The 23,678-nt window shown below is 42.9% G+C and overlaps 1 protein-coding gene across 1 annotated transcript; it reads left to right on the top strand.

The window, feature by feature from the left end:
• On the top strand, nucleotides 1-21,996 carry LOC109548929 (uncharacterized). Its single transcript, XM_033845090.2, has 3 exons — nucleotides 1-269; nucleotides 1,528-1,654; nucleotides 7,918-21,996. Exons 1-3 carry the CDS (start codon nucleotides 237-239, stop codon nucleotides 9,978-9,980), a joined length of 2,223 nt encoding a protein of 740 aa, XP_033700981.1. The 5' UTR covers nucleotides 1-236; the 3' UTR covers nucleotides 9,981-21,996.
• Nucleotides 21,997-23,678: the final 1,682 nt, after the last annotated feature.

Here is a 23,678-nt window from a genome sequence, read left to right as displayed (position 1 = left end):
TCGGCGGTCATTTTCGCTTCCTTCTGGTCGGTTCGGCCTCGGAGTGTTGTGTCAGGTTCTAGGTGACGGGACCGAGAAAGTCCGAGGGGAGGGTCTGTCCCCGCTACTCAGGGGTGCGTCTGAGGCTCGGCGACGCAGCACGGGCTGCCCTGCGCCAGGCCCGGGAGAGTGACCACCGTGTCCGCGTCTCGCCTCCTCTGTCGCAGCTCCCGGCCCCGCTCCGCCCAGGGAGTCCGATGGCGGTGGCGGCTCTGAGGGACCCGCCTGAGGTAAACACTCGTCCTCCGGCCCCTCACCGCCCTCACTGCACTAAACACTAAAGCCCCGAGTGCGGGACGCCTGCTCATGTGCCCGCAGCCCAGGTCGCGATGTCCAGGACGGTGAGGCGGCCTTGGGTGGGGCGTGGGCGAGGGTGACAGGCGGAGGGACTGGCAGGTGCAAAGGCTTGGAAGTCGGACTGAGCCAGGAGGATTCGGGAAACCTGGGGTGCATCTTATGACTGCAGTAAAGAGAGTGTGAGGTGGAATCACGCCTGGACCGGCAGAGAGAGAGGTTGTTCCTTTATTCTGAGGGACCTGGGAGTCACAGAGGGCTGTGAACGGACGAGGAACAGTGTATGTGAGGGCTTTAAAAGTTTTCAAAGAGCTGCTCAGAGAAGAGAACGAACGGATTGGAATGGGGGTGACAAAGAGAGTCCTCGTCCAAGGTCACAGGATCTGATGAGAGGCAGCATTGGTTAGTCAGTCAGCCCGAGGTCACTAGGTTCCAGGGCTGGGTGGGGATACAAGGGAGTCCTGCACACATGGAGCCCAGCCATGGTTGCCTTCCTTTTTCGTCCAGGTTCTGAAGGTTGAAGAGGCACTTATGGAACCTATGTAAGGCAGGAGAGGGTGTCCCAGTCCCTCACTGGTTCTGGGTGGCTAATACTGAAACAGAGATCAGAAGCAAGGCAGGCAGGGCTTTCCCTGGCTATGGGCTCCCTCAGAGAACTGGGATTGTACCAGATCATATTTGATTTTGTTAAGCACTCTGTGGATGCCATGCTCCAAGTCCCTGGGTGAGTCCAGAGAGGTGCCTGTGATGTGGGGCAGGGAGGTGGTAGAGCTGTGGGAGTGCAACTGTGAGGTCTGAAGGTGTGAAAGAGGTTTGGTCAACTGAATGACGTGCACATCAAGGGGAAGTGTGAGCTGAGGGCCCACAGGACATGGTGTTGGGGATTAAGGGTAAAGATGAGCCCATGTTTTGCTGTGTCTTGGAGGCACAATGTGGGAGACCTCAGGGGAATTACTTCGGGGGAGGGATGGGGCCCTGTAGGCCAGGCCCAGAGTTTAGATGGCGTTTATCCCCCCGGCCACCGCCTTTTGTGGCTGAGGGTTGAACACAGTGAGGAGAGATCAGGCATCATTGGCACGAGGTCTGACGTGGGGAACTCTGATGGAGGATGACCATGGAATACATGTGTGAGGAGATGAATTGTGGGTCCTCAGAGAGAGAATGTTTATGTTTCATCTATCTCATTCATGACAGGTTGGTGTGACCTTTGAGGACATTGCCCTGTACTTCTCCTGGGAGGAATGGAAGCTCCTTGATGAGGCTCAGAGACGCCTGTACCATGATGTGATGCTGGAGAACTTTGCACTTATATCTTCACTGGGTAAGAGCCTCACCCTCCCCAGTGACCTGGGCTAGGCTCTGTATCCTGCCTCACCCTCTTTTCTCCAAGGTGTGCTCTGTCCTTCTCACATATGGACCTTGGGCACTGTTTCTTTCCCCAGCTTTCTGGGTAGTTGCTGTGACAGGTAGGGCTGGGTTGTTTGCACTGCCCTCTTCTCTCCCCATAGCCCCAATACAGTCTGTACTCAACCCTCGTAGGGATGGATTTGAGGTCAGCAGTCTTGCAGTTAGGCTAATACTTGCCCTTTCCCTGGTCAGGTGGTGTATCCACGTCCATGGCACTTCTGTGTCCCAGGTTTTGTTCCTTTTTATCATCTGACATTTCGTTCTGCCTCCATATGCCAGGAATTGAAGGTATTGTCATGACCATTACTTACTTGGACCATGGGCTATTTTCCAAGGCTGTCCTTCATGGTTTTACTTGTAGTGTTTAGATCTCTTTTCTTTTTTCTTTTCTCCAGCTTATTGGGGTATAATTGACAAATAATACTGTATATGTTTAAAGTGTACAGGGAGTTCCCTGGTGGTCTAGTGGTTAGGATTCAGCACTTTCACTGCCGTGGCCTGGGTTCAGTTCCTGGTAGGAGAACTGAGATCCCACAAGCCGTGCGTTGTGGCCAAAGAATAAAAAAAAAGGTAAAACGTAAAAGTAAGTACACAGTGTCATGATTATATATATACACACACACATTGTGAAATGATTACTACAATCAAGTTAATTAACACATCCAGTACCTCACATATTATATTTACATTTCCTGTGTGTGTGAGAACCCTTAAGATCTACTTTCTTAGCACATTTGAAGTATACCATACAGCATTATTAAGTATAGGCTCCATGCTGTATTAGATCCTCAGAGCTTTTTCATCTTATAACTGACAAACATCTCCCCATTTCCCCTAGACCTGAGCCCCTGGCCTTCTACTCTTTGTTGCTATGGGTTCAACTATTTTTTTTTTCAAGATTCCATATATAAGTTTTAGCATACAGTATTTATCTTTCTCTGGCTTATTTCACTTTGCATTATGCCCTCCAGGTTCATCAGTATTGTCACAAATGCATGATTTCCTTTTTTATGGCTGAATAATACCCCACTGCATATAAATACCAGGCTTTATTTACCCACTTATCTGTAGACAGATACGGGCATATTGCAGGTTTTGTTCCAGACCACCACAGTAAAGTGAGTATCACAATAAAGCAAGTCACACAGACTTTTGGTTTCCCAGTGAATATGAATGTTATGTTTACATTGTACAGTAGCCTGTTAGTGTGCAGTAGCCTTATGTCTAAATAAACAACGTGTATAACTTAGTTAAAAAATACTTTATTGCTAAAATAATGTTAACCATCATCTGAGTTGTATCTTTTTGTTGATGGAGGTTCCTGCCTTGATTTTGACTAATCAAGGTGCTGACTGATCAAGTTACTGAAGGTTTTGGTGGCTTTGGTAATTTCTTTAAATAATATAACAATGAAAGTTGCCAAATTGATGGACTCTTCTTTCATGAATGACTTCTCTGTAGCTTGCGATGCTGTTTGATAGCATTTTAAAACACAGTAGAACTTCTTTCAAAATTGGAGTCAATCTTCTCAAACCCTACTGTTGTTGCTTTATGAACTAAGTTTATGTAATATTTTAAAGCATTTGTCATCATTTCAACAACCTGCACAACATCTTCACCAGGAGTACATTCCATCTCAAGAAACCACTTTCTTTTCTCATCCATAAGAAACAACTCTTCATCTGTTAAATTTTTCTCCTGAGATTACAGCAATTCAGCGATCTTCCAGCTCTACTTCTAATTCTCTTGCTTTGTCCACAACATCTGCAGTTACTTCCTCCACTGAAGTCCTGAACCCCTCAAAGTCATCCAGAGAGTTGGAATCAAGTTTTTCCCAACTCCTGTTAATGTTGATATTTTGACCTCTTCCCATGATTCACAGCTGTTCTTAATGGCATCTAGATTGGTGGATCCTTTCCAGAAGGTTTTCAATTTACTTTGCCCCGATCCATTAGAGGAATTACTATCTATGGCAGCTGTAGCCTTATGAAATGTATTTCTTAAGACTTGACAGTGTAAACTACTTGATCCATGGGCTACAGAATGGATGTTGTAGTAGTAGACATGAAAACAACATTAATTTTATATATCTCCATCAGAGCTCTTGGGTGACCAGCTGCATTGTCAGTGAGCAGTAATATTTTGAAAACAATCTTTTTTCAGAGCAGTAGGTCTCAACAGTAGTCTTAAAATATTCAGTAAACCATGTTATGAGGAGACGTGCTGACATCCAGGCTTTGTTGTTCCATTTATAAAATATATGCAGAGTAGATTTAGCAGAATTGTTAAGGGCCTAAGATTTTCAGAACGATAAATGAGCACTGGCTTCAACTTCTAGTCACCAGCCTCATTACCTCTAATAAGAGAGTCAGCCTGTCCTTTGAAGCTTTGAAGCCAGGCATTGACTTCTCCTCTCTAACTGCGAAAGTCCTAGATGTCATCTTCTGCCAACATAAGACTGTTTCATCTACATTAAAAATGTTTAGTGTAGCCACGTTCATTAATTATCTTAGCTAGATCATCTGGATAACTTTGGTATAGCTTCTACATCGGCACTTGCTGCTTCACCATGTGCTTTTTTTTCATCTTGTACTTTTATTTTCTGGAGACGGCGTCTTTCCTTAAATCTCATGAACCAACCTACGGTAGCTTCAGACTTTTTTTTTTTTGCAGCTTCTCACCTCTCTCAGCCATCACAGAATTGGAGAGAGTTAGGACCTGACTCCGGATTAGGCTTTGGCCTAAGGGAATGTGTGGCTGGCTTGATATTGAATACAGATCACTAAAACTTTCTCCATATCAACAATAAGGCTATTTTGCTTTCTTATTTGTGTGTTCACTAGAGTACCACTTTTAATTTACTTCAAGAACTTTTCCTTTGTATTTATTGATACAACTTGGTTAATACTGTTTGGTCCAAGAAGCCTGGCTTTCAGCCTATCTTGGCTTTTGACTTGCCTTCCTCACTAAGCTTAATCATTTCCAGCTTTTGATTTAAAGTGAAAGATATGTGATCCTTCCTTTTACTTGAGCACTTAGAGGCTATTGTAGGGTTATTAATTAGCTTAACTTCAATATTGTTACATCTCAGGTAAGAGGGAGGCTTGGGGACAGGGAGAGAGATGGATTGGCCAGTTGGTAGAGCAGCCAGAACATGTATAATGTTTATCTATTAAGTTTCCTGTCTTATATGGATACAGTTTGTGGCACCCCAAAACAAAGATCACTGATCACAGATCACCATAACAAATGTAATAATAATGAAAAAGTTTCAAATATCGCAAAAAATACCAAAATGTGATGCACAGACACCAAGTGAGCAAATGCTGTTAGAAAACTGGTGCAAATAGGCTTGCTTGACACAGGGTTACTGGAAACCTTCAATTTGTAAAAAACTGTGTTATCTTTGAAGCAGAATAAAACAATGTATGGCTGTACTTAGGTTGTTTCTAAACCTGGGCTATTGTGAATAATGCTGACATGAACATGGGGGTGCAAATACCTCTTTGAGATATGGATTTTGTTTCCTCTGGATATACACATAGAATTGGGATTTTTGGACCATATAGTAGTCCTTTTTTCAATTTTTAAGAAATTCCATACAGTTTTCCCTAATGGCTGTACCGATTTACAGTCCTACCAACAATGTAGAAGGCTTTCCTTTTCTTCACATCCTCACGAACACCTATCTCTTGTCTTTTTTTTTTTTTTTTTTTTGTGGTACGCGGGCCTCTCACTGTTGTGGCCTCTCCCTTTGTGGAGCACAGGCTCCGGACGAACAGGCTCAGTGGCCATGGCTCACGGGCCCAGCCACTCCGTGGCACGTGGGATCCTCCCGGACCAGGGCACGAACCCGTGTCCCCTGCATCGGCAGGTGGACTCTGAACCACTGCGCCACCAGGGAAGCCCATCTCTTGTCTTTTTGATAGTAGTATTCCAAACAGGTGTGAGGTGATACCTCATTGTGGTTTGGATTTGCATTTCCCTGATGTTAGTGATGTTGAGCACCTTTTCATGTACCTGATGACCATTTGTATGTCTTTGGATAAATATCTATTCAGGTCCTTTGCCCATTTTTAATTGGATTCTTTCATTTTTTATTGTTGAATTGTATGAGTTCTTATATTTTCTAGATATTAACCCCTTATCAGATAAACACTTTACAAGTATTTTCTCCTTTACCTTAGGTTGTGTTTTCATTTTGTTTCCCTTGTTGTTCAGGTTTTTGGCTTGATATACTCCCACTTGTTTATTTTTACTTTCATTGCTTGTGCTATTTGTGTCATCCAAAAAAATCATTGCCAACACCAGTGTAAAGGAGATTTTTCTCTGCGTTTTCTCCTAAATGTTTTACAAGTTTAGTCTTACATTTAAATTTTTTAATCCAATTCAAGTTAATTTTTGTGAATGGTGTAAGATAAGGGTCTAGTTTTCTTTTTTTTTGCATGTGGATATCCAGTGTTCCCATCACCAATTATGGAGGAGACTGTCCTTTATCCATTGTGTGTTCTTGAGGTGCCTATCAAAGATGAGTTATATAAGTGTGCCTTTATTTCTGGGCTCTCTATTCTGTTCCATTGGTCTATGTGTCTGTTTTTATACCAGTGTCATCATGTGCTAATTACCATAGCTTTGTAATATTTTGAAATCAGGAAGTGTGATGCCTCTAACTTTGTCCTTCTTTCTCAAGATTGCTTTGACTATTTGGGAGTTTTTGTGCTGCCATACAAATTTTAGGATTGTTTACTCTATTTCTTTGGAAAATGTCATTGGACTTTCGATATGGATTGTTTTCAGTCTGTAAGTTGCTCTTGGTAAAATTAACAGTATTCTTCCAATTTAAGAACACTGGATGTCTTTCCATTTATTTGTGTTTTCTTCAGTTTTTTCCATTGTTGTCTTATAGTTTTCAGAACACAGATATTTCATTGTTAGTTTATAGAAATGCAATTGCTTTTTGCATATTGATTTTGTATCCTGCAGCTTTACTGATATTGTTTAATAGTTCTAACAGATTTGGGTGGGAGGAGTCCCTGGGGTTTTCTATATAAGAGCATATCTTCTGCAAACACAGACAGTTTTACTTATTTTGTGATTTTGATGCCTTTTTTTTTTCTTTCTGATAACTATGTGTTCTGGCTAGGCCTTCCAGAACTGTGTTGAATAGAAATGTGGACAGTGGGCATTTTTGGCTTGTTCTGGATTTCAGAGGAAAGGCTTTTAGTTTTTAAACTTTGAGTATAATATTAGTGTGGGCTTATTGTGTATGGGTTTATCGTATTGAGATACATTCCTTCTATACCTAATTTGTTGAGAGTTTTTAACATGAAACTATCCTCAATTTGTTTAGTGCTTTTTTTGCATTTTTTGAGACATTCATATGATTTTTATCCTTCATTCTGTTAATATGGTAAGTCATGTTTTTTGACTTGTATATGAGGAACTATCCTTGCATCCCAGGGATAAATCATACTTGATAATGATAATAATGTAAGATTCTTCTTCTGCAGTAAAAACATCAAGTCTTAACCACTGGATGACTGCCAGGGAGTTACCTAAATTTTTTTTGTATTATTCAATAGTGTAAGATTCTTGAACGTGCTGTTGAGTATTTATTAGGAATTTCTCATTCTATGGTCACCAAGGAGTTTGGCCCGTAATTTTCCTTTCTTGTAGTTTGCATATCTTGCTTTTGTATCAGGGTAATCCTAGCCTCAGAAATTGAGTTTTGAAATGCTTCTTCTTAAGTGTTTTGGAAGAGTTGAGGAAGGATTGACATTAATTCTTCTTAAAATCTTTGGTAGAATTCACCAGTGAATCTATCTCATCCTGGACTTTTCTTTGTTGGGAGATTTTTTTTTATTAATGATTCAGGTTCCTTACTTGTTGTTGGTCTATTCATATTTTTTATTTCTTCATGACTCATTGTTGGTAGATTGTCTGTTTCAAAGAATTTATCCGTTTCTTCTAGTTTATCCAGTTTGTTGGTATTTAGTTGTTCATAGTAGTTTCTTATAACCTTTTTATAAGTAGCCACTTCCCCAATGGAATTTCAAATCTCTTGTGTGGAACAGCATCCCACTGACTCATTCTTAGATGTGACACATCCATTTATGATGATGTTGCCTCCTTCCTATAAAGTTAACATGTACTTCACCAGCATTTATTTGCATTCAGGTTGCTGCTGTGGAGCAGAGGATGCAGAAGCACCCTTTCAACAAAGCATTTCTATAAGCATGTCACAGGCCAGGACTCACAGGGAAGGCTCATTTTCCCAGAAGAGCCACCCCTGTAAGAAGTGTAGTCTGATCTTGAGAGGTGTTTTTCACTTGGCTGAGCATGAAGAAACACAACACAGCCAGAAAGTGTTCGGGTGTAGAATATGTATGAAACGATTTCATTTTAGTGCAAACCTCCAGAAACACCAGAAACAGCATATGGCAGAGAAATCCTTCAGAAACGCTGTAGTCAGGGCCTTGTTTGTGAAAAGCTGCAAATGCCATGTGTCAAGGAAGCCCTTTACCTGTGAGGAAGTAGGGAAAGATTTTCTGGCCACCTTGGGACATCTCCAGCAACAGATCACTCACACCAGGGAGAAGCCAAACAAGATTGCCCAGCGTGAGGCAACTTTACAAAGCAGAGAAAGTCATTACAGCTGGGGAGAATTCAAGAAAGCCTTCAGCCCGAAACATGCACTTGTTCAGAACCAGGGTGTCCACCCTGGAAGACATTGTTTTGTGTGCAGTGAATGTGGGAAGACATTCAGGTACAAATCCTCATTTGTTGTGCACCAGAGAGTGCATACTGGAGAAAGACTTCGTGTGTGTCGTGAATGTGGAAAATCTTTCAGGCGAACCTCAACCCTCAATCTGCATCGAAGAATTCATACTGCAGCAAGGCAGTACAAGTGCAGCAAATGTGGGAAATCCTTTAACCAAAACTTTGTCCTTATTTATCCCTGGAGGAGACACATTGGAGGAAATTGTTACTTGTGCAGTGAATGTGCGCAGTTTCCTAGCTGTAGATCCATCCTAATTCGACAACGGACAATTCACACTGGAGAAAGGCGTTATGAGTGTACTCAATGTGGGATATCTTTTAGACGAAAATTTTACCTCATCGTACACTGGAGGGTTCACACAGGAGAAAGGCCTTACGATTGCAGTGAGTGTGGGAACTCTTTTACCAATAGCTCGGTGCTCGTCCTACACCAGCGGGTACATAAAGGGGAAAGGCCTTTTGCTTGCAGTGAATGTGGGAAATCTTTTACCAATAGCTCGATACTCATTCTCCACCGGAGAGTTCACACAGGAAAAAGGCCTTATGAGTGCAGTGAGTGTTGGAAATCCTTTAGTCATCAATCTTACCTCACTCAACACTGGAAGGTTCATAGTGGAAAAAGGCCTTATGAATGCATTGAATGTGGGAAATCTTTTATGTCTCGCCGTGGCCTCCATTATCATCAGAGAGTTCACACTGGGTCAAGGCCTTATGAATGTAGTGAATGTGGGAAGTCTTTTACCTCTCACTCTGGCCTTCGTTATCATCAGAGAGTTCACACAGGAGAAAGGCCTTATGAGTGCAGTGAGTGTGGAAAATGTTTTACCTCCAGCTCTGCCCTGTGTTATCATCAGAAGACTCATGCTGGAGATAGGCCTTATGAGTGCACTGTATGTGGGAAATGTTTTTCCTCTGGTTCCACCCTCAGTAATCATCAGAGGGTTCACACTGGAGAAAGGCCTTATGTATGCAGTCAATGTGGGAAATCTTTTTTCTCTAGTTCCAACCTCAGTAATCATCAGAGAATTCACACAGGAGAAAGGCCTTATGTGTGCAGTGAATGTGGGAAATCCTTTATCCAAAGGTGCTCCCTTCTTAAACACCAGAGAGTTCACACAGGAGAAAGGCCTTATGTGTGCAGTGAATGTGGGAAATCCTTCACCCAAAGATGTCACTTTCTTATACACCAGAGAGTTCACACTGGAGAAAGGCCTTACAAGTGCAGTGAATGTGGGAAATCCTTTTCCACTAGTTACAACCTCAGTAATCATCAGAGAATTCACACAGGAGAAAGGCCTTATTTGTGCAGTGAATGTGGGAAATCGTTTATCCAAAGATCTTACCTTCTTATACACCAGAGAGTTCACACAGGAGAAAGGCCTTATAAGTGTAATGAATGTGGGAAATCTTTTACCACTAGGAGGAACCTTCGTTATCATCAGGGAGTTCACACTGGATAAAGGCCTTATAAGTGCAGTGAATGTGGGAAGTCTTATATCTATAGTTCCATCCTCCAGGATCATCAGAGAATTCATGTAATCAAAAGGTCTTATGGGGGCTTCCCTGGTGGCTCAGTGGTTAAGAATCCGCCTGCCAATGCAGGGGACATGGGTTCAAACCCTGGTCTGGGAAGATCCCACATGCCGTGAAGCAACTAAGCCTGTGCATCACAACTCTTGAGCCTGTGTCTAGAGCCCAGAAGCCACAACTACTGAAGCCCAGATGCCTAGAGCCCGTGCTCCACAACGAAGAGTAGCCCCCACTCGCTCCAACTAGAGAAAGCCCACACCCAGCAACAAAGACCCAACTCAGCCATAAATTTAAATAAAAGAATAATAAATAAATATTTTTAAAAGGTCTTATGAATGCACTGTATATGGAAAATCGTTTAGAGCAAATTCTTATCTCACTGAAAACTGTAGAGTTCACAATGCAGCAAAGCCTTTATGCATGCAGTGAATGTGATAAATCTTTTTCATCTAGGTCCAGACTGTGTTATCATCAGAGTGTTACGATCAGAACAGGGTCAAGGCTTTATGAGTGCAGTGAATGTGAGAAATCTTTTATCCAAAGATGTCACCTAATACACCAGAGAGTTCACACAGGAGAAAGACTTTATCAGTGTAGTGACTGTGAGAAATCTTTTACTACTAGGTGTGGCCTATGTGATTATCTGAGAGTTCACACTGGAGAAAAGCCTTATGAGTGCAGTGAATGTGGGAAATCTTTTTCATCTAGGTCTGGTTTCCATTAACATCAGAGTTCACACAGGATCAAGGCCAAATGAGTGTAGTGAATGTGGGAAATCTTTTATTTGTAGTTCCATTCTCCATGAACATCAGAGAATTCACACTAACAAAAGGCCTTATGAATGCACTGAAAGTGGGGAGTCCTTTAGAGTAAATTCTTATCTCATTGAACACTGTAGAGGTCATACTGGAGAAAAGACTTATAAATGCAGTGAATATGGGAAGTCCTTTTCATCTAGGTCAGCCTCCATTATCATCAGAGAGTTCACACAAGATTGAGGCCATATGAGGGTAGTGAACGTGGGAAATCTTTTCCCCAGAGCTCTGCAGTCCTTCACCATCAGTGTTCACAGAGGTGAAAGGCCTCAAGTGTCTGGTGAATGTGGGTAAATCCTTTACCTCTAGTTCCACCCTTTATTCATATCAGAGAGTTCACAGGAAAAGCCCTATTTGTGCCAAGAATTTGGGAAGTCCTTTCCTAAAGAACTTTCTTGGGGCTTCCCTGGTGGTGCAGTGGTTGAGAGTCCACCTGCCATGCAGGGGACACGGGTTCATACCCTGGTCAGGGAAGATCCCACATGCCATGGAGATGCTAGGCCTGTGAGCCATGGCCACTGAGCTTATGCATCCGGAGCCTGTGCTCCGCAATGGGAGAGGCCACAACAGTGAGAGGCCCGTGTACCGCAAAAAAAAAAAAAAAAAATTCCTCATTATACATGGTAGAATTTACACTGGAGAAAGGCCTTGAACATGCAAAGAAATGTGCAATTTTCTAGTTCAGGGTAATGACGTTGGAAGAAACTGAGGAGCCACCCATCTGAATTCAATCTCATATGTCCAGTTGTCCACAGGGGGAGATGCCCCTTAAGTTTCAGTTACATGGGAAGCATGTGTGGCTATATTGCACTTTGTAATCTGTCCAGGGCTTTTCCCAGATTTATGTCACTGCCCATTTCTGTGGCCATTTTACCCCTATCACCTGGCAGGTCCACACCATGGGCATCAGTCACCAGCCCAGTGTGCTCAGGGAAACTGACCTCTGTTCTTCCAAGTGTTGGAGCAAACCAGGAATAGTAGCCCAGTCCGTTAGGGGTTGGTGTTTCCCTCTCTCTGACTACGTGTACAAAAGCCTGAAGGAATGTTGGCCCCGAGAACGTCATATGAATTCAGCTGACAATGTGCAGAGAAGGACAACATTTTCCAGGGACATTTTCTCAAATGCTCAGTTTTTCCGTCTAGCAAGTCACCAACCCAAACTGTGTGCCACACATTGTTTTGGTTTGTATAATATGGATGCCTTACTGTTTAAGACCTACTTTGTTTTTGGAGTTCTTTGTACTGCTAGAGGTTTTTTATAAGGAGATTTGGGCTCCACAGGCATTGGCCTCAGGGAGGATAGTATGATGGCAAAAATTGGCTTGCCATTTTTGGTCAAATTTGCATTAGTGCCGGTGAAGTTGTAGGAGAGAGGGCAGGGCTTTTTGGTCCTCATTTGAAGCCTGGATGCTGTGAGTTTTAGGAGACTCAGACATCACCCTCAAGAGGAGTAAGATGTGACAATCTCAAGTTCTTGGAACAGCATGAATTTTTTCCCCTGTTCACAGGGGATATCACGAGAGATGTCAGCACTGTTGAGAAGAATCTCCTCCCTTGGTTTTGCAAAGAGCATGTGTCCTGATGTCCAAAATTCCATGGGTGACAGTCACTGGTTGTAAGACTATAGGGGTCAGGTTTCTGATACAGAAACTGGGTTAGTAGGGAGCAGAGGGTACAGCAGCCAGCTCATTGGAATATGCCTCTTCTAAAAGTGCATCCACGGATGTCTTTGTGATGATGACCTATGTGCAGGATCAGCGTGTACACAAATCTCAGAACCTTCAGGCATGTTTATCTTGTGTAGCTGAGGTCATTGTCAGAGAAGACAATTGGAAAGTTTTGTGGATTTTTGTAACCTCCCTGCAATGTTTGCCTCAAGGCCGTTGCTGCACAGGCAGAAAAAAGAAAAGTAGAGGAAAGTAGTCCAGGGATGTGGCTCTTGTGAGCCAACCAACATTCCTGTTGACTGAAGTGGAAATATCCTTTATTAATCGCCAGTGTTTGCTGCCACTGAGGCAAGACTGACACCCAGAGGGCATGACAAAAAGATGGTGGAGTCATTATAGGGCTGTCAAATCTATTTTCCAAAAAAGTGGGGCAAACAGATTTTGTTTATCTTAAAGTGTTTTTTTTTAAGTTTTATTTAGGTGTCATTTACATGTAGTAAAGTACACATATTTAAAGTGAAGTATTTGGTAAATATTGACATACACATGATACCTGTGAAAACATCATCACAGTCATGGTAATGACCATATCTGTCACCATGTATTTGCCTGATGTCCTTTTGCAGTCTCTGTGTCCCTGCCCTTTTCAGCCCTCCAAGCCCCCATTGATTTATTTTCCATTATAATAGATACCTTTATGTTTTCTATAATTTATATGATGGAATCCTTAAATGTTTACTCTCTTTTTTCTGGTTTCTTTTATATTTTATAATTATTTTGTTATATGATGTTATATTTGTTATACAGATGTTATGTAAGTAGTTCATCCCTCCCTTTTATGTTCTTTTGTGGTTCAGTACTCTTATCTTTAGATATACTGCTATTTATCCATTCACTTGTTTATGTACATTTTGGGTATTTCCAGAGTTTGACTGTAGAAAATAAACTGGTGCAAACATTTGTGTACAGTTCTTAATATGGATATTTGTTTCATTTATCTTTTGTTCAAAAAATTAGATTGCAGTGTCTGAATCATGAGGTAGGTGAATATTTAGCTTTTGAAGAAACTAACAAATTCTGACTAAATATTTGTGTTTTTTACATTTTTATCAGCACTGTATGAGGGTTCCATTTTCTCTATATCCTAGCGAATACTTATTTGGTCAGTCGTTTTTTAATTTTAACCCTTTTAATAAGTTTGTTACTCTGTCTCACTGTTGTTTTCATTGTATTTCCATAAGAATTCATGATTAGCATTTTTTCGGATGTTTGATCCCTTTTGTCATTTGCTCTCTTTTGTAAAATATCCATTTTTATCTTCTATTTTATGAACTTTGGCTATATTCTTTCTTTTTTTTTTTAACAAGTAGGACATTGAAACAACAAAAATGTGTATTGGAGTGTCATCCATTTTCACTTGTTGAATAATGTGACTGTTTTATGGAAGAAATGCTTTCAGTACTGGAAGGGCATGCCCTGAGTTTTTTCAGTTTTTTTGTTATGCACGGTGTAATGGACACATGTTACCATACACTTTTAAGATTAATTTGCCCTGGGAATTCCCTGATGGTCTAGTGGTTAGGACTCTGCTAGGGCCTGGATTCAATCCCTGGTCAGGGAACTAAGATCCCACAACCACTCAGTGCAGCCAAGGGGAAAAGAAGAAAAAGATTAATCTACCCTAATATGTTGTCCATCACTTTCTGAAGTCCAGACAGTGAATAATGACCTTGCTTTGTAGTGTTTGTCCATTTTCCTGCTCCATTATGGGGGTTGGTAGGTTGGAGCAGGACTCTTAGATAGACTAAATGACATCAGGATGAACAGTACATTCTTTGAGTCTCCAAAGCCCGATATGGAGGGAGCTAGGAGGGCAGGGATCAGACTCTCCAAGCCTGGGTCAGGCAACCTGGGTTTGTAGCCCAGATGTTGGATTCACATCCTGGATCCTGTTGCCTTGACTCACAGATAAATGAGTCACTTACCGTCTCTCCTCCCCCAACCCTCTGTAAACAGGGATAAGGAGCGTCTTGTCCCCTGGCCTTTAGATGAGCTGCAGAGCCAAGGCTCCCATTCCCCGTGAGGTGGGTATGCCTGTGGTGACACACCGAGCCCAGCCACCCTGCGCTCCTCCTGACTAGCGGCCCGAGCTGATGCCGTGGTGCCACCCTCAGGAGGCCAGTGCTGCAGGACACTGAGGCCTTGTGTGGGTTTCCCACCAGAGAATCTTTAGGTGGCTTGTTGGAACTCCTTCAGGTTCAGTTCCTGACGGATGTACAGGCAGTGATGGTATTTAACTTGTTCTTTGTGAGGAGCAATAAAAGGAAGAGACTGGCACTTCCCTGGAGGTCCAGTGGTTAAGACTCCATGCTTCCACTGTAGGGCGCACGGGTTTGATCCCTGGTCAGGGAACTAAGATCCCACCTGCAGTGTGATGCGGCCAAAAAAAAAAAAGAGACCAAACAAAGAGGCAGACCACTCAATATAGGTAGGTGGCAGTTTTAATGGACAAGGGAACTTATGAGGCTTGTCTTTGGTCTTGTCTTGGCTACAAGTTGTGTGGCTTTCCCCATACACCCACCAAATCTTTCTTTTTATTCTTCCTTTCCTTCCTTCCTCCCTTCCTTTTCTTTCATGGATGCTGTGTCAGGTCTTAGTTGTGGCATGCGGGATCTAGTTCCCTGACCAGGGATCGAACCCGACCCCGTGCATTGGGAACGCAGAGTCTTAGCCACTGGACCACCAGGGAAGTCCCCACCCACCAAATCTTAAAAGTTAGTATGGACGCCCTAACTGGATTCAGCCACATACACTGTCTAGATAGTCTCAACACCACATTTCTGTCTGAAGGCTGTATCCTTGGAGCAGCTTCTAGAAGTGGAGAAGACAAGTGAATGCACATTCCAAGGACAGCAGAGTTACTGAGGGGCCTCCAGTTGCCCAGGTCCAGCCTGGGGATCACCCAGCAGTCACGTCTTCTCAATGACCTCCTCCGACACTACCCACCACCCCGTGACCGGCTCTGCAATCTCCCGAGCTCCCCTCTTCCGCAGCTTGCCCACATCCGTCGGCCATGGCTTTCTGTTGCATGGAGGTGGCTCATTTGGCAGATACCTGGCTGTGCTGAAGGCAGATACCTAAGCAGCAGTAGAGGCACAGGCAAGAAGAAACAGACTGACAGTGTTTCCAAACTCAGTGTCATGTTTTTCCACCAAGAACTCGTGAAAGTTGGCCTCTGTCATCGTGTGACTTCAATATGACGTTAGCCGACTCATGGGGTATGAACATGCCACATTCTGTAGTTAACGGTGCACGCGCCTCCTTGAGTGGTAGTAATAACGTCCACGGCCTTCCTACTTTGGAGGACAGCTTTTCTGTTTAGAGATATTTGAGTTTTCAATAAAGACAGGCTTTGTTGGCTGTCATTTGAGGCTGCCTGGGTGGATTTTCTAAGAGCTGCTATGTGTGCTTTAACACCCTCCAGGCCGATGGAGGCGGATCACACCAGTGGGAAACAAAATGTACCCACCTAGAATTGTGGAGAGGGAGGTTGGCAACTGTTCCTGTGGGGTGGATTCTTCCCTGTGCCCAGGGAAAACCCAGGGTACAGCAACCTGCCACCCAGGTGGAAGCCATGGCCAAAGATTAGTGCCACACAACCATCAGGTCCCATTTAGGGCCACCCAGTGAATACTTGGCCAGTGCAACAAGTCAGTGACAAACTAGTTGCTGTATTTCAATATGATGGAGTGACTGCACAGTTCCAGTGATATCCATCCCCTATCCCTGGCCTCATTATGTTGGTTCTGTTTAGATTTTTCTGTTCCAGCATAGGGATTTCTGGGTGCTCAGATGTCCATAACCTGGGGTAAGTCACATAAACCCCTCCTATTCTGCACACAGCCACCCATGGCTCTAATAATGTGTTGTTGTTTTAAATGATACTTGCAGTCGGTTTGACAGGCTGCCTGTGTAGTTTGACAGAAAAAGAATACTCTTACCCATTGTTATCGGTCGTGTATGTCAAAGTCCAGGTCTCTGGATCAGTATTGATAATGTCAGATTGTTGACCTGAAACAAATAGACTGTCAGATACTTCTTCAATAAAGACGGGATTAGGGACTTCCCTGGTGGTCCAGTGGTTAAGAATCCGCCTGCTAATGCAAGGGACACAGGTTCGATCCTGGTCGGGGAACTAAGATCCCACATGCCACGGGGCAACAAAGCCCGCACACTCTGGAGCCCCCCACGCCACAATTAGAGAAGCCCTCATGCTGCAGTGAAGATCCTGCATGCCACAACTGAGACCTGACGCAGCCAAATAAATAAATTAAAAAAAATAAAGATGGGCTTATTTGGGATCAGCAGAGAGTTACAAATCAGGGTCCATAACTATGGCAAGGCACATGCTATTTCCTGCATGGCAAGGGCAGGGGAACACTTTTTTTTAAAAATTATTTTATTTATTTTTGGCTGCATTGTGTCTTTGTTGCTTTGTTGCACATTGTGTGTGGGCTTTCTCTAGTTGCGGCGAGCGGGGGTTACTCTTTATTGCAGTGGGCGGGCTTCTCATTGCAGTGGCTTCTCTTGTTGTGGAGCACGGGCTCTAGGCACACAGGCTTCAGTGGTTGTGGCACCTGGGCTCAGTAGTTGTGGCTTGCGGGCTCTAGAGTGCAGGCTCAGTAGTTGTGGTGCACGGGCTTAGTAGCTCCGCAGCATGTGGGATCTTCTTGGACCAGGGCTCAAACCCGTGTCCCCTGCATTGGCAGGCGGATTTTTAGCCACTGAGCCACGAGGGTAGCCCCGGAACACTTTTATAGACAGGAAAAGGGTGTTGGGAGGGCTGTAGTAAACAAAGAGTCCATGGCATTTCATTGGCTGAGTCTTTACCAGGAGAGGAGTCTTTCTTCTTCCTGTTGGACATTGCAGGGCATGACAGCTCCCCTTTCTGGTCTCCAAATTGTATTTAATTAAGGCTTCCGTTTATTGTTTTACATTTACCTGTTTTTTTATAAGTTAATTTTTTTATTGGAGTATAGCTGCTTTATAATGTTGTGTTCATTTCTGCTGTACAGCAAAGTGAATCAGCCATACATATACATATAACCACTCTGTTCTAGACTCCATTCCCATATAGGTCATTATAGAGCACCAAATAGAGTTCCCTGTGCTATACAGTAGGTTCTTATTAGTTAACTTTTATATATAGTAGTGTGTACACATCAATCCCAATTTCCCAGTTTATCCTCCCCCACCAGCCCTTTCCCCTTTGGTAACCATAAGTTTGTTTTCTACATCTGTGACTCAATTTCTATTTTGTAAATAGGTTCATTTGTACCATTTTCTTAGATCCCACATATAAGTGACATCATATGATATTTGTCTTTCTCTGTCTGACTTACTGCACTCAGTATGACAATCTCTAGTTCCATCCATGTTGCTTCAAATGGCATTTTTTTCATTCTTTTTTATGGCTGAGTAATATTGCATGGTATATATGTACCACATCTTCTTTATCCATCACCTGTTAGTGATTTAATCTGCTGCTTTAATACTCCATTTTTCCTTTCTACCAACCCTGCTGCTTGCGAGTTACAGGGGAGATAGAACCTCCACTCAATGCCAAGTTCTTTTGCTCAGTCTTGCACGTCACGACCTTTGAGATGTGACCCCTGATCACCATCTGTTGGATTAGAGTATGCATGCATGTGACTCAGCCCCTCCAATTCCCTGCTAGTGGGCAAATTGTTTCCCTGGCACCAGGAGGCAGCTTGGGTTAAACCCGACACAGTGTCCACACAAACCAAGGTGTATTTAGAACCTTCACTCGCACGGAGGAGGCCAGTGTTATCATTTGCCAGCCACTCCCTTGTCGGCAACTCCATAGACGACCCCAGACTCCTTTGACAGTTGCCTTGGACGTTGTTTAGAACACTCTGAGAAAGCCCTTCCTTTTTCCTTTCTGTTTCCTCCTGGTTGTCAAGAGAAAGCCTCTGAGTCTCTTATGCCCCCACCCCCGTTACTAATTTCCCTTTTCAGCAGAGGGAGCAGGCCTAACAAGACCCGTGAGCTCCCTGAGATGGTGGAGCATTATTTTGATTTCATGAGTGTGTTCATGAAATGAAGTGAACTTCATTTGTGAGAAGTCAGGCTTGTTTCCCTAATTAACAGAGAAGCAAATATGCTTCTTAGAATACAATCTAAAAGAAAAAGAAAAAGAATACAATCTATTTAAGATGGTGTACATCAGTTTAAAGAGAATAAAATTAGTAACGATTATCACAGCTAAGGTCTCCTTTTCCTTTCAGCTGTCATACTGTAAACAATGACCTTTCTGTGATCTATTTAGTACCACATGAATGCTTTTTGGTGGTGATTTCACTCTTGAAAATGGCGCTTAAGTGTAGTGTTTATGTGCTGTGTGGTGTTCCTAACCTAAGCACAAGGCTGTGATGTGCCTTAGAAAGAAAATAGGTGTTAGATCAGCTTTGTTGAGTCATGAGTTACAGAACTGTTGGCTGTGAGTTCAGTGTTCATATGACAACAATACATAACAAGGTGTCTTTGGATAGGAACACGCATGAAACAATGTTATATATTGATCAGTTGGCAAACAAGCTGTGACCCAAGGTTCTTGGGAACCCAAATCTGTATTTCCTCTAAAAGCAATGGTTTTCGATGCAGAAATCAGTAGTGCAAGCTCTTAATTAGTGCAACGAAAAGACTGCTTTTGAGAACATAACTTCCGTGAATAATGGTGGTTTTATAAAACATAGCTACCATTATAATGAGAAGTAACTGCTTTTTCTTTGGCCTCACCACGTGGCATGCGGGATCTTAGTTCCCCGACTAGCAATCGAACCTGCCCCCCCCCGCAGTGAAAACATGGAGTCCTAACCACTGGACCACCAGGGAAGTCCCTGACTGCACTTTAATACTGTTTTTTTTTTTCTTGGCCACACTGCTCAGGTGGTGGGAACCTTAGTTCCTTGACCAGGGATTGAACCTGGGGCCACAGCAGTGAAATCGTGGAGTCCTAACCACTGGACTGCCAAGGGATTCCTGCTAATACACTTATTTTTAAAGCACAGGTGATTCTCACCATTTCTTATTCCTAATCATTATATTGTGTTTTACCATTATGTATGTTCCTGAGGTTTTGACTACCGAATCAGGGAACAAAATACCAAGTTGTGCTTCTGCACATCTCTTTCCAATTCCATGTTGTGTGATGTTGTGACAGCTTGAGATGGGCCCTGGAGGGAGTATTTACATGAGGGATATTGACAAACACTACCAACCCAGGCTTGTTCTATTGATGTTTAGACTTTAGAAAGTGATGAACAATATGTTAATAGAGCAGATTACACTAAAGTGTACGGTGTCTATGGCTGTTACATTATGAATAGCACAAAACATTGAGGATATAGTCTTCAGTTCTCAAAAACAATTGTTATTAAAAAAAATTGTTATAGACTTGTGCCCCATGGCCCAATATATAGTTGAAGCTTTAACCCTAATCCAACTGTATCTGGAGTTAGGGCATTCAAAGAAGTAATTAAGGTTAAATGAGATCATTAGGGTGGGGCTCTAACACAACATAATTACCGTTTTTATAATGAAAGGGAAAGACACTAGGGAGGCAGTCACACAGAGAAAAGCCACGTAAGGACACAGCAAGATGGTGGCCATCTGCAAGCCAAGGAGAGAGGCCTCGGGAGAAACCATCCTCTGTGGTGCCTTGAACTCCATCTTCTAGCTTCCAGACCCAGATCTAGTTTCCTCTGTGTGTAGATGCACAGAGAGAGCGCTCTCTGCTGTCTCTCCCTCTTCTTATAAGGACACTAGTCCTGTCAGATCAGGACTTATTTACCCTGAACTACCTCCTTAAAAGCCCTATCGCCAAATATAGTCAAATTGGGCATTAGGCCTTCAAATAAGAATGGTGGCAGGGGAGAGGAGAGAGATAATTCAGTCTATAACACAGTACAGTACTAAGGTAAAGGCCTTTACCCCATGTGAACATTCTGATGTCTTAGGGGGAATTCCCTGGCCATTGGTTGTTAGGACTCTGGGCTTCCATTTTAGGGGGCACGGGTTCAATCCCTGGTCAGGGAACTAAGATCCCGCATGCCGTGTGGCACGGTTAAAAGAAAAAAAATTGATGTCTTAGGAAACTGGAGTTGGAAGCAAAGGATTTGCTACAATCCCTGCACTCATAGGGCCTTTCTCCAGTGTGAACCCTAGTGTTTAAAACAGATTTAGGCTCTGTTGGGACTTCCCTGGTGGTCTAGTGGGTAAGACTCTGCGCTGCCCATGCAGGGGGCCCGGGTTTGATCCCTGGTCGGGAAACTAGATCCCACATACATGTCACAATTATTTGGCACAGCCAAATAAGTAAATATTTTAATTTTTTAAAATAAATTTATTTATTGCTATATGGCTGCGTTGGATCTTTGTTGTGCGTTGGTTTTTTCTAGTTGCAGTGAGCGGGGGCTGCTTTTCGTTGTGGTGTGCAGGCTTCTCATTGTGGTGGCTTCTCTTGTTGCAGAGCATGGGCTCTAGGCACACGGGCTTCAGTAGTTGTGGCATGCGGGCTCAGCAGTTTTGGCTCACCGGCTCTAGAGCACAGGCTCAGTAGTTGTGGCTCACAGGCTTAGTTGCTCCATGGCATGTGGGATCTTCCCAGACCAGGGCTCGATCCTGTGTCCCCCACATTGGCAGGCGGATTCCTAACCACTGTGACACCAGGGAAGTCCCTAAATAAATATTTTTTTAAATAATAAAATAAAACAGATTTAGGCTGTATACGCAAGAAGGGCGAATGCCTTTCATATGAATTTCAAACATTCTGTGCCTCAGAGGGGAGAGTTTGATGGTGGAAAATAGGTTCCCAGTTTTGGACAAGAATAGGTTGCTGTTCATGGGCCTCCTGGGAAAGAGGGCTGGGCTTTGTGGTTCTCTTTTGGGGCCTGGATGCCATGAGTTTTAGAAGACTCAGAGGAGGGGTCAGTGTGACAATCTCAAGTGCTTCTGGGAGCAGCATGAATTTCCCTGCTTGTTCACAGGGCCTAACAGCACTGATGAGGGGAATGTCTTCTTCAGGTCTTGCCAAAAGCCGTGTCCCCTGACATCCAGAGTTTAGCAGGTGATGTTCACTGGTTCTACGATCACAGGGTCATGGGCTGTAGGGCGCGGTCAGCTAACTGCCACGCAGCAGGAAGCTGAAGTAAGCTGAATCATCCTTCCTGTGGCCACTGCGCTTGCGCTAAGTATACTAATGAGGTTTTAAAGTAGCGACCTATCCGATGCTGGCTCACAAGTCGCACCATCGGCGAAAGCCAATCACAGAGCGACACATGTTCTTAATCCCTATATAAGCAGACTGCTATAGGATTGCGGTGTCTTCCTTCCATCTTTTCTTTAACCAAGCTGTGCTCCAATAAAGTGTGATACGAGAAGAATCTTGCGTGTGGCGACTCGTCATTCTGCTGGTCGGAGGCGGCTCGCCGCAATGGGCAACAATAATTGGTACAGCAACAGGGGAATAATAGGGAGTGAAGGAAACTGCAGCCGGTTGGATATAATGAGGAAGATGTGGGTGAAGGTTTTCAAAAGATACAAATGTCCAGTTAGAAAATAAATAATTCCTAAGTTAGTGTTACTAACTCAGCCTTGTGGCTAGAGTTAGTAACACTATATGACCCAAATGTAAGACTGGAAACCAGAAAACTCCTAGAAGAGAACATAGGTGGAATACTTTGACATAAATCATAGCAATATTTTTTTTTGGATTTGCCTCCTAAAGCAAAGGAAATTTAAAATAAATAAATAAATAAACAAGTGGGGCCTAATTAAACTTAAAAACTTTTGCACAGCAAGGGAAACCATTGACAAAACAAAAAGAAAACCTACTGAATGGAAGAACATACTTGCAAATGATATGACCATTAAGGGGTTAATATCTAAAATATATAAACAGCTCATACATCCATTTCAACATCAAAAAAAGCAAACAGACCGATTAAAAAATGGGCAGAGGACCTGAATATGCATTTTTCCAAAGAAGACATACAGATGGCCAGGAGGCACATGAGAAGATGCTCAACATCACTAATTATTAGACAAATACAAATCAAAACCACAATGAGGTATCACCTCACACAGGTCAGAATGGCCATCATCAAAAAGTCTATAAATAATAAAGGCTAAAGAGGGTGTGGAGAAAAGGGAACCCTCCTATACTGTTGGTGGGAATGCAAATTGGTGCACTATGGAGGTTCCTTAAAAAACTAAAAATAGCACTACCAGATGACCCAGTAATTCTACCCATGGGTATTTATCCAAAAAAGAAGACACTCATTCAAAAAGATACATGCATCCCTTTGTTCATTGCAGCACTATTTACAATAGCCAAGATATAGAAGCAGCCTAAGTGCCCATCAACAGATGAATGGATAAAGAAGGTGTGGTGCATATATACAATGGAATACTACTCAGCCACAAAAAAGAGTGAAATAATGCCATTTGCAACAATATGGATGGACTTAGAGGGTATTATGCCAAGACAAAGAAAGACAATATGTATGATACCACTTATATGTGGAATCTAAAATATAAAACTCAGGAATTCCGTGGCAGTCTGATGGTTGGGACTTGGTGCTTTCAATGCCAGGGGACCCTTCTTCAATCCCTGGTTGGGGACTAAGACCCCACAAGCCATGTGGTGGAGCCAATAAATAAATAAATAAATGAAATATAAAACTCACCCTCCTCTTGTTTTCCAGAGATAATCTCTAGTCCCCATGCAGACAACATCATTGCTCTTACAGGTGAAATGATAATTGCTACCCATCAAGGCAGTGATTGTGGAATCCAAAACCTTAACCTCAGTATTCAGACATCCACTTTCCATATCTGCACATATGTTATCACTGCAGCTACCATCCTGACAGCAAATGTAAATTTGGGAAGTGACCACTTTTCCCAGGTAAGTGTCACATTCTTGGAAGGATAGATCTTATCTCAGAAAATTAAATAATAAATGCTGTATCGAAAAACAATTCAGATTTTTGGATTTGGAACATAAATACTGACAAAGAGAGGCAGAAGGGATGTATTCTGAGGGTCCCGGAGGCATGGCCCC

This window comes from Tursiops truncatus, chromosome 19 (genome assembly GCF_011762595.2).
Source record: "Tursiops truncatus isolate mTurTru1 chromosome 19, mTurTru1.mat.Y, whole genome shotgun sequence".
Lineage (NCBI taxonomy): Eukaryota > Metazoa > Chordata > Mammalia > Artiodactyla > Delphinidae > Tursiops > Tursiops truncatus.
The sequence above is the reverse complement of the archived record's forward strand: the minus strand, read 5'-3'. Positions and strand labels throughout refer to the sequence as shown.

Coding starts and splice junctions, on each gene's coding strand:
- LOC109548929 (XM_033845090.2), top strand. CDS start 237: ATGGCGGTGGCGGCTCTGAGGGACCCGCCTGAG. Junction 270..1,527: donor CTCTGAGGGACCCGCCTGAG/GTAAACACTCGT, acceptor CATTCATGACAG/GTTGGTGTGACCTTTGAGGA. Junction 1,655..7,917: donor TGCACTTATATCTTCACTGG/GTAAGAGCCTCA, acceptor ATTTGCATTCAG/GTTGCTGCTGTGGAGCAGAG.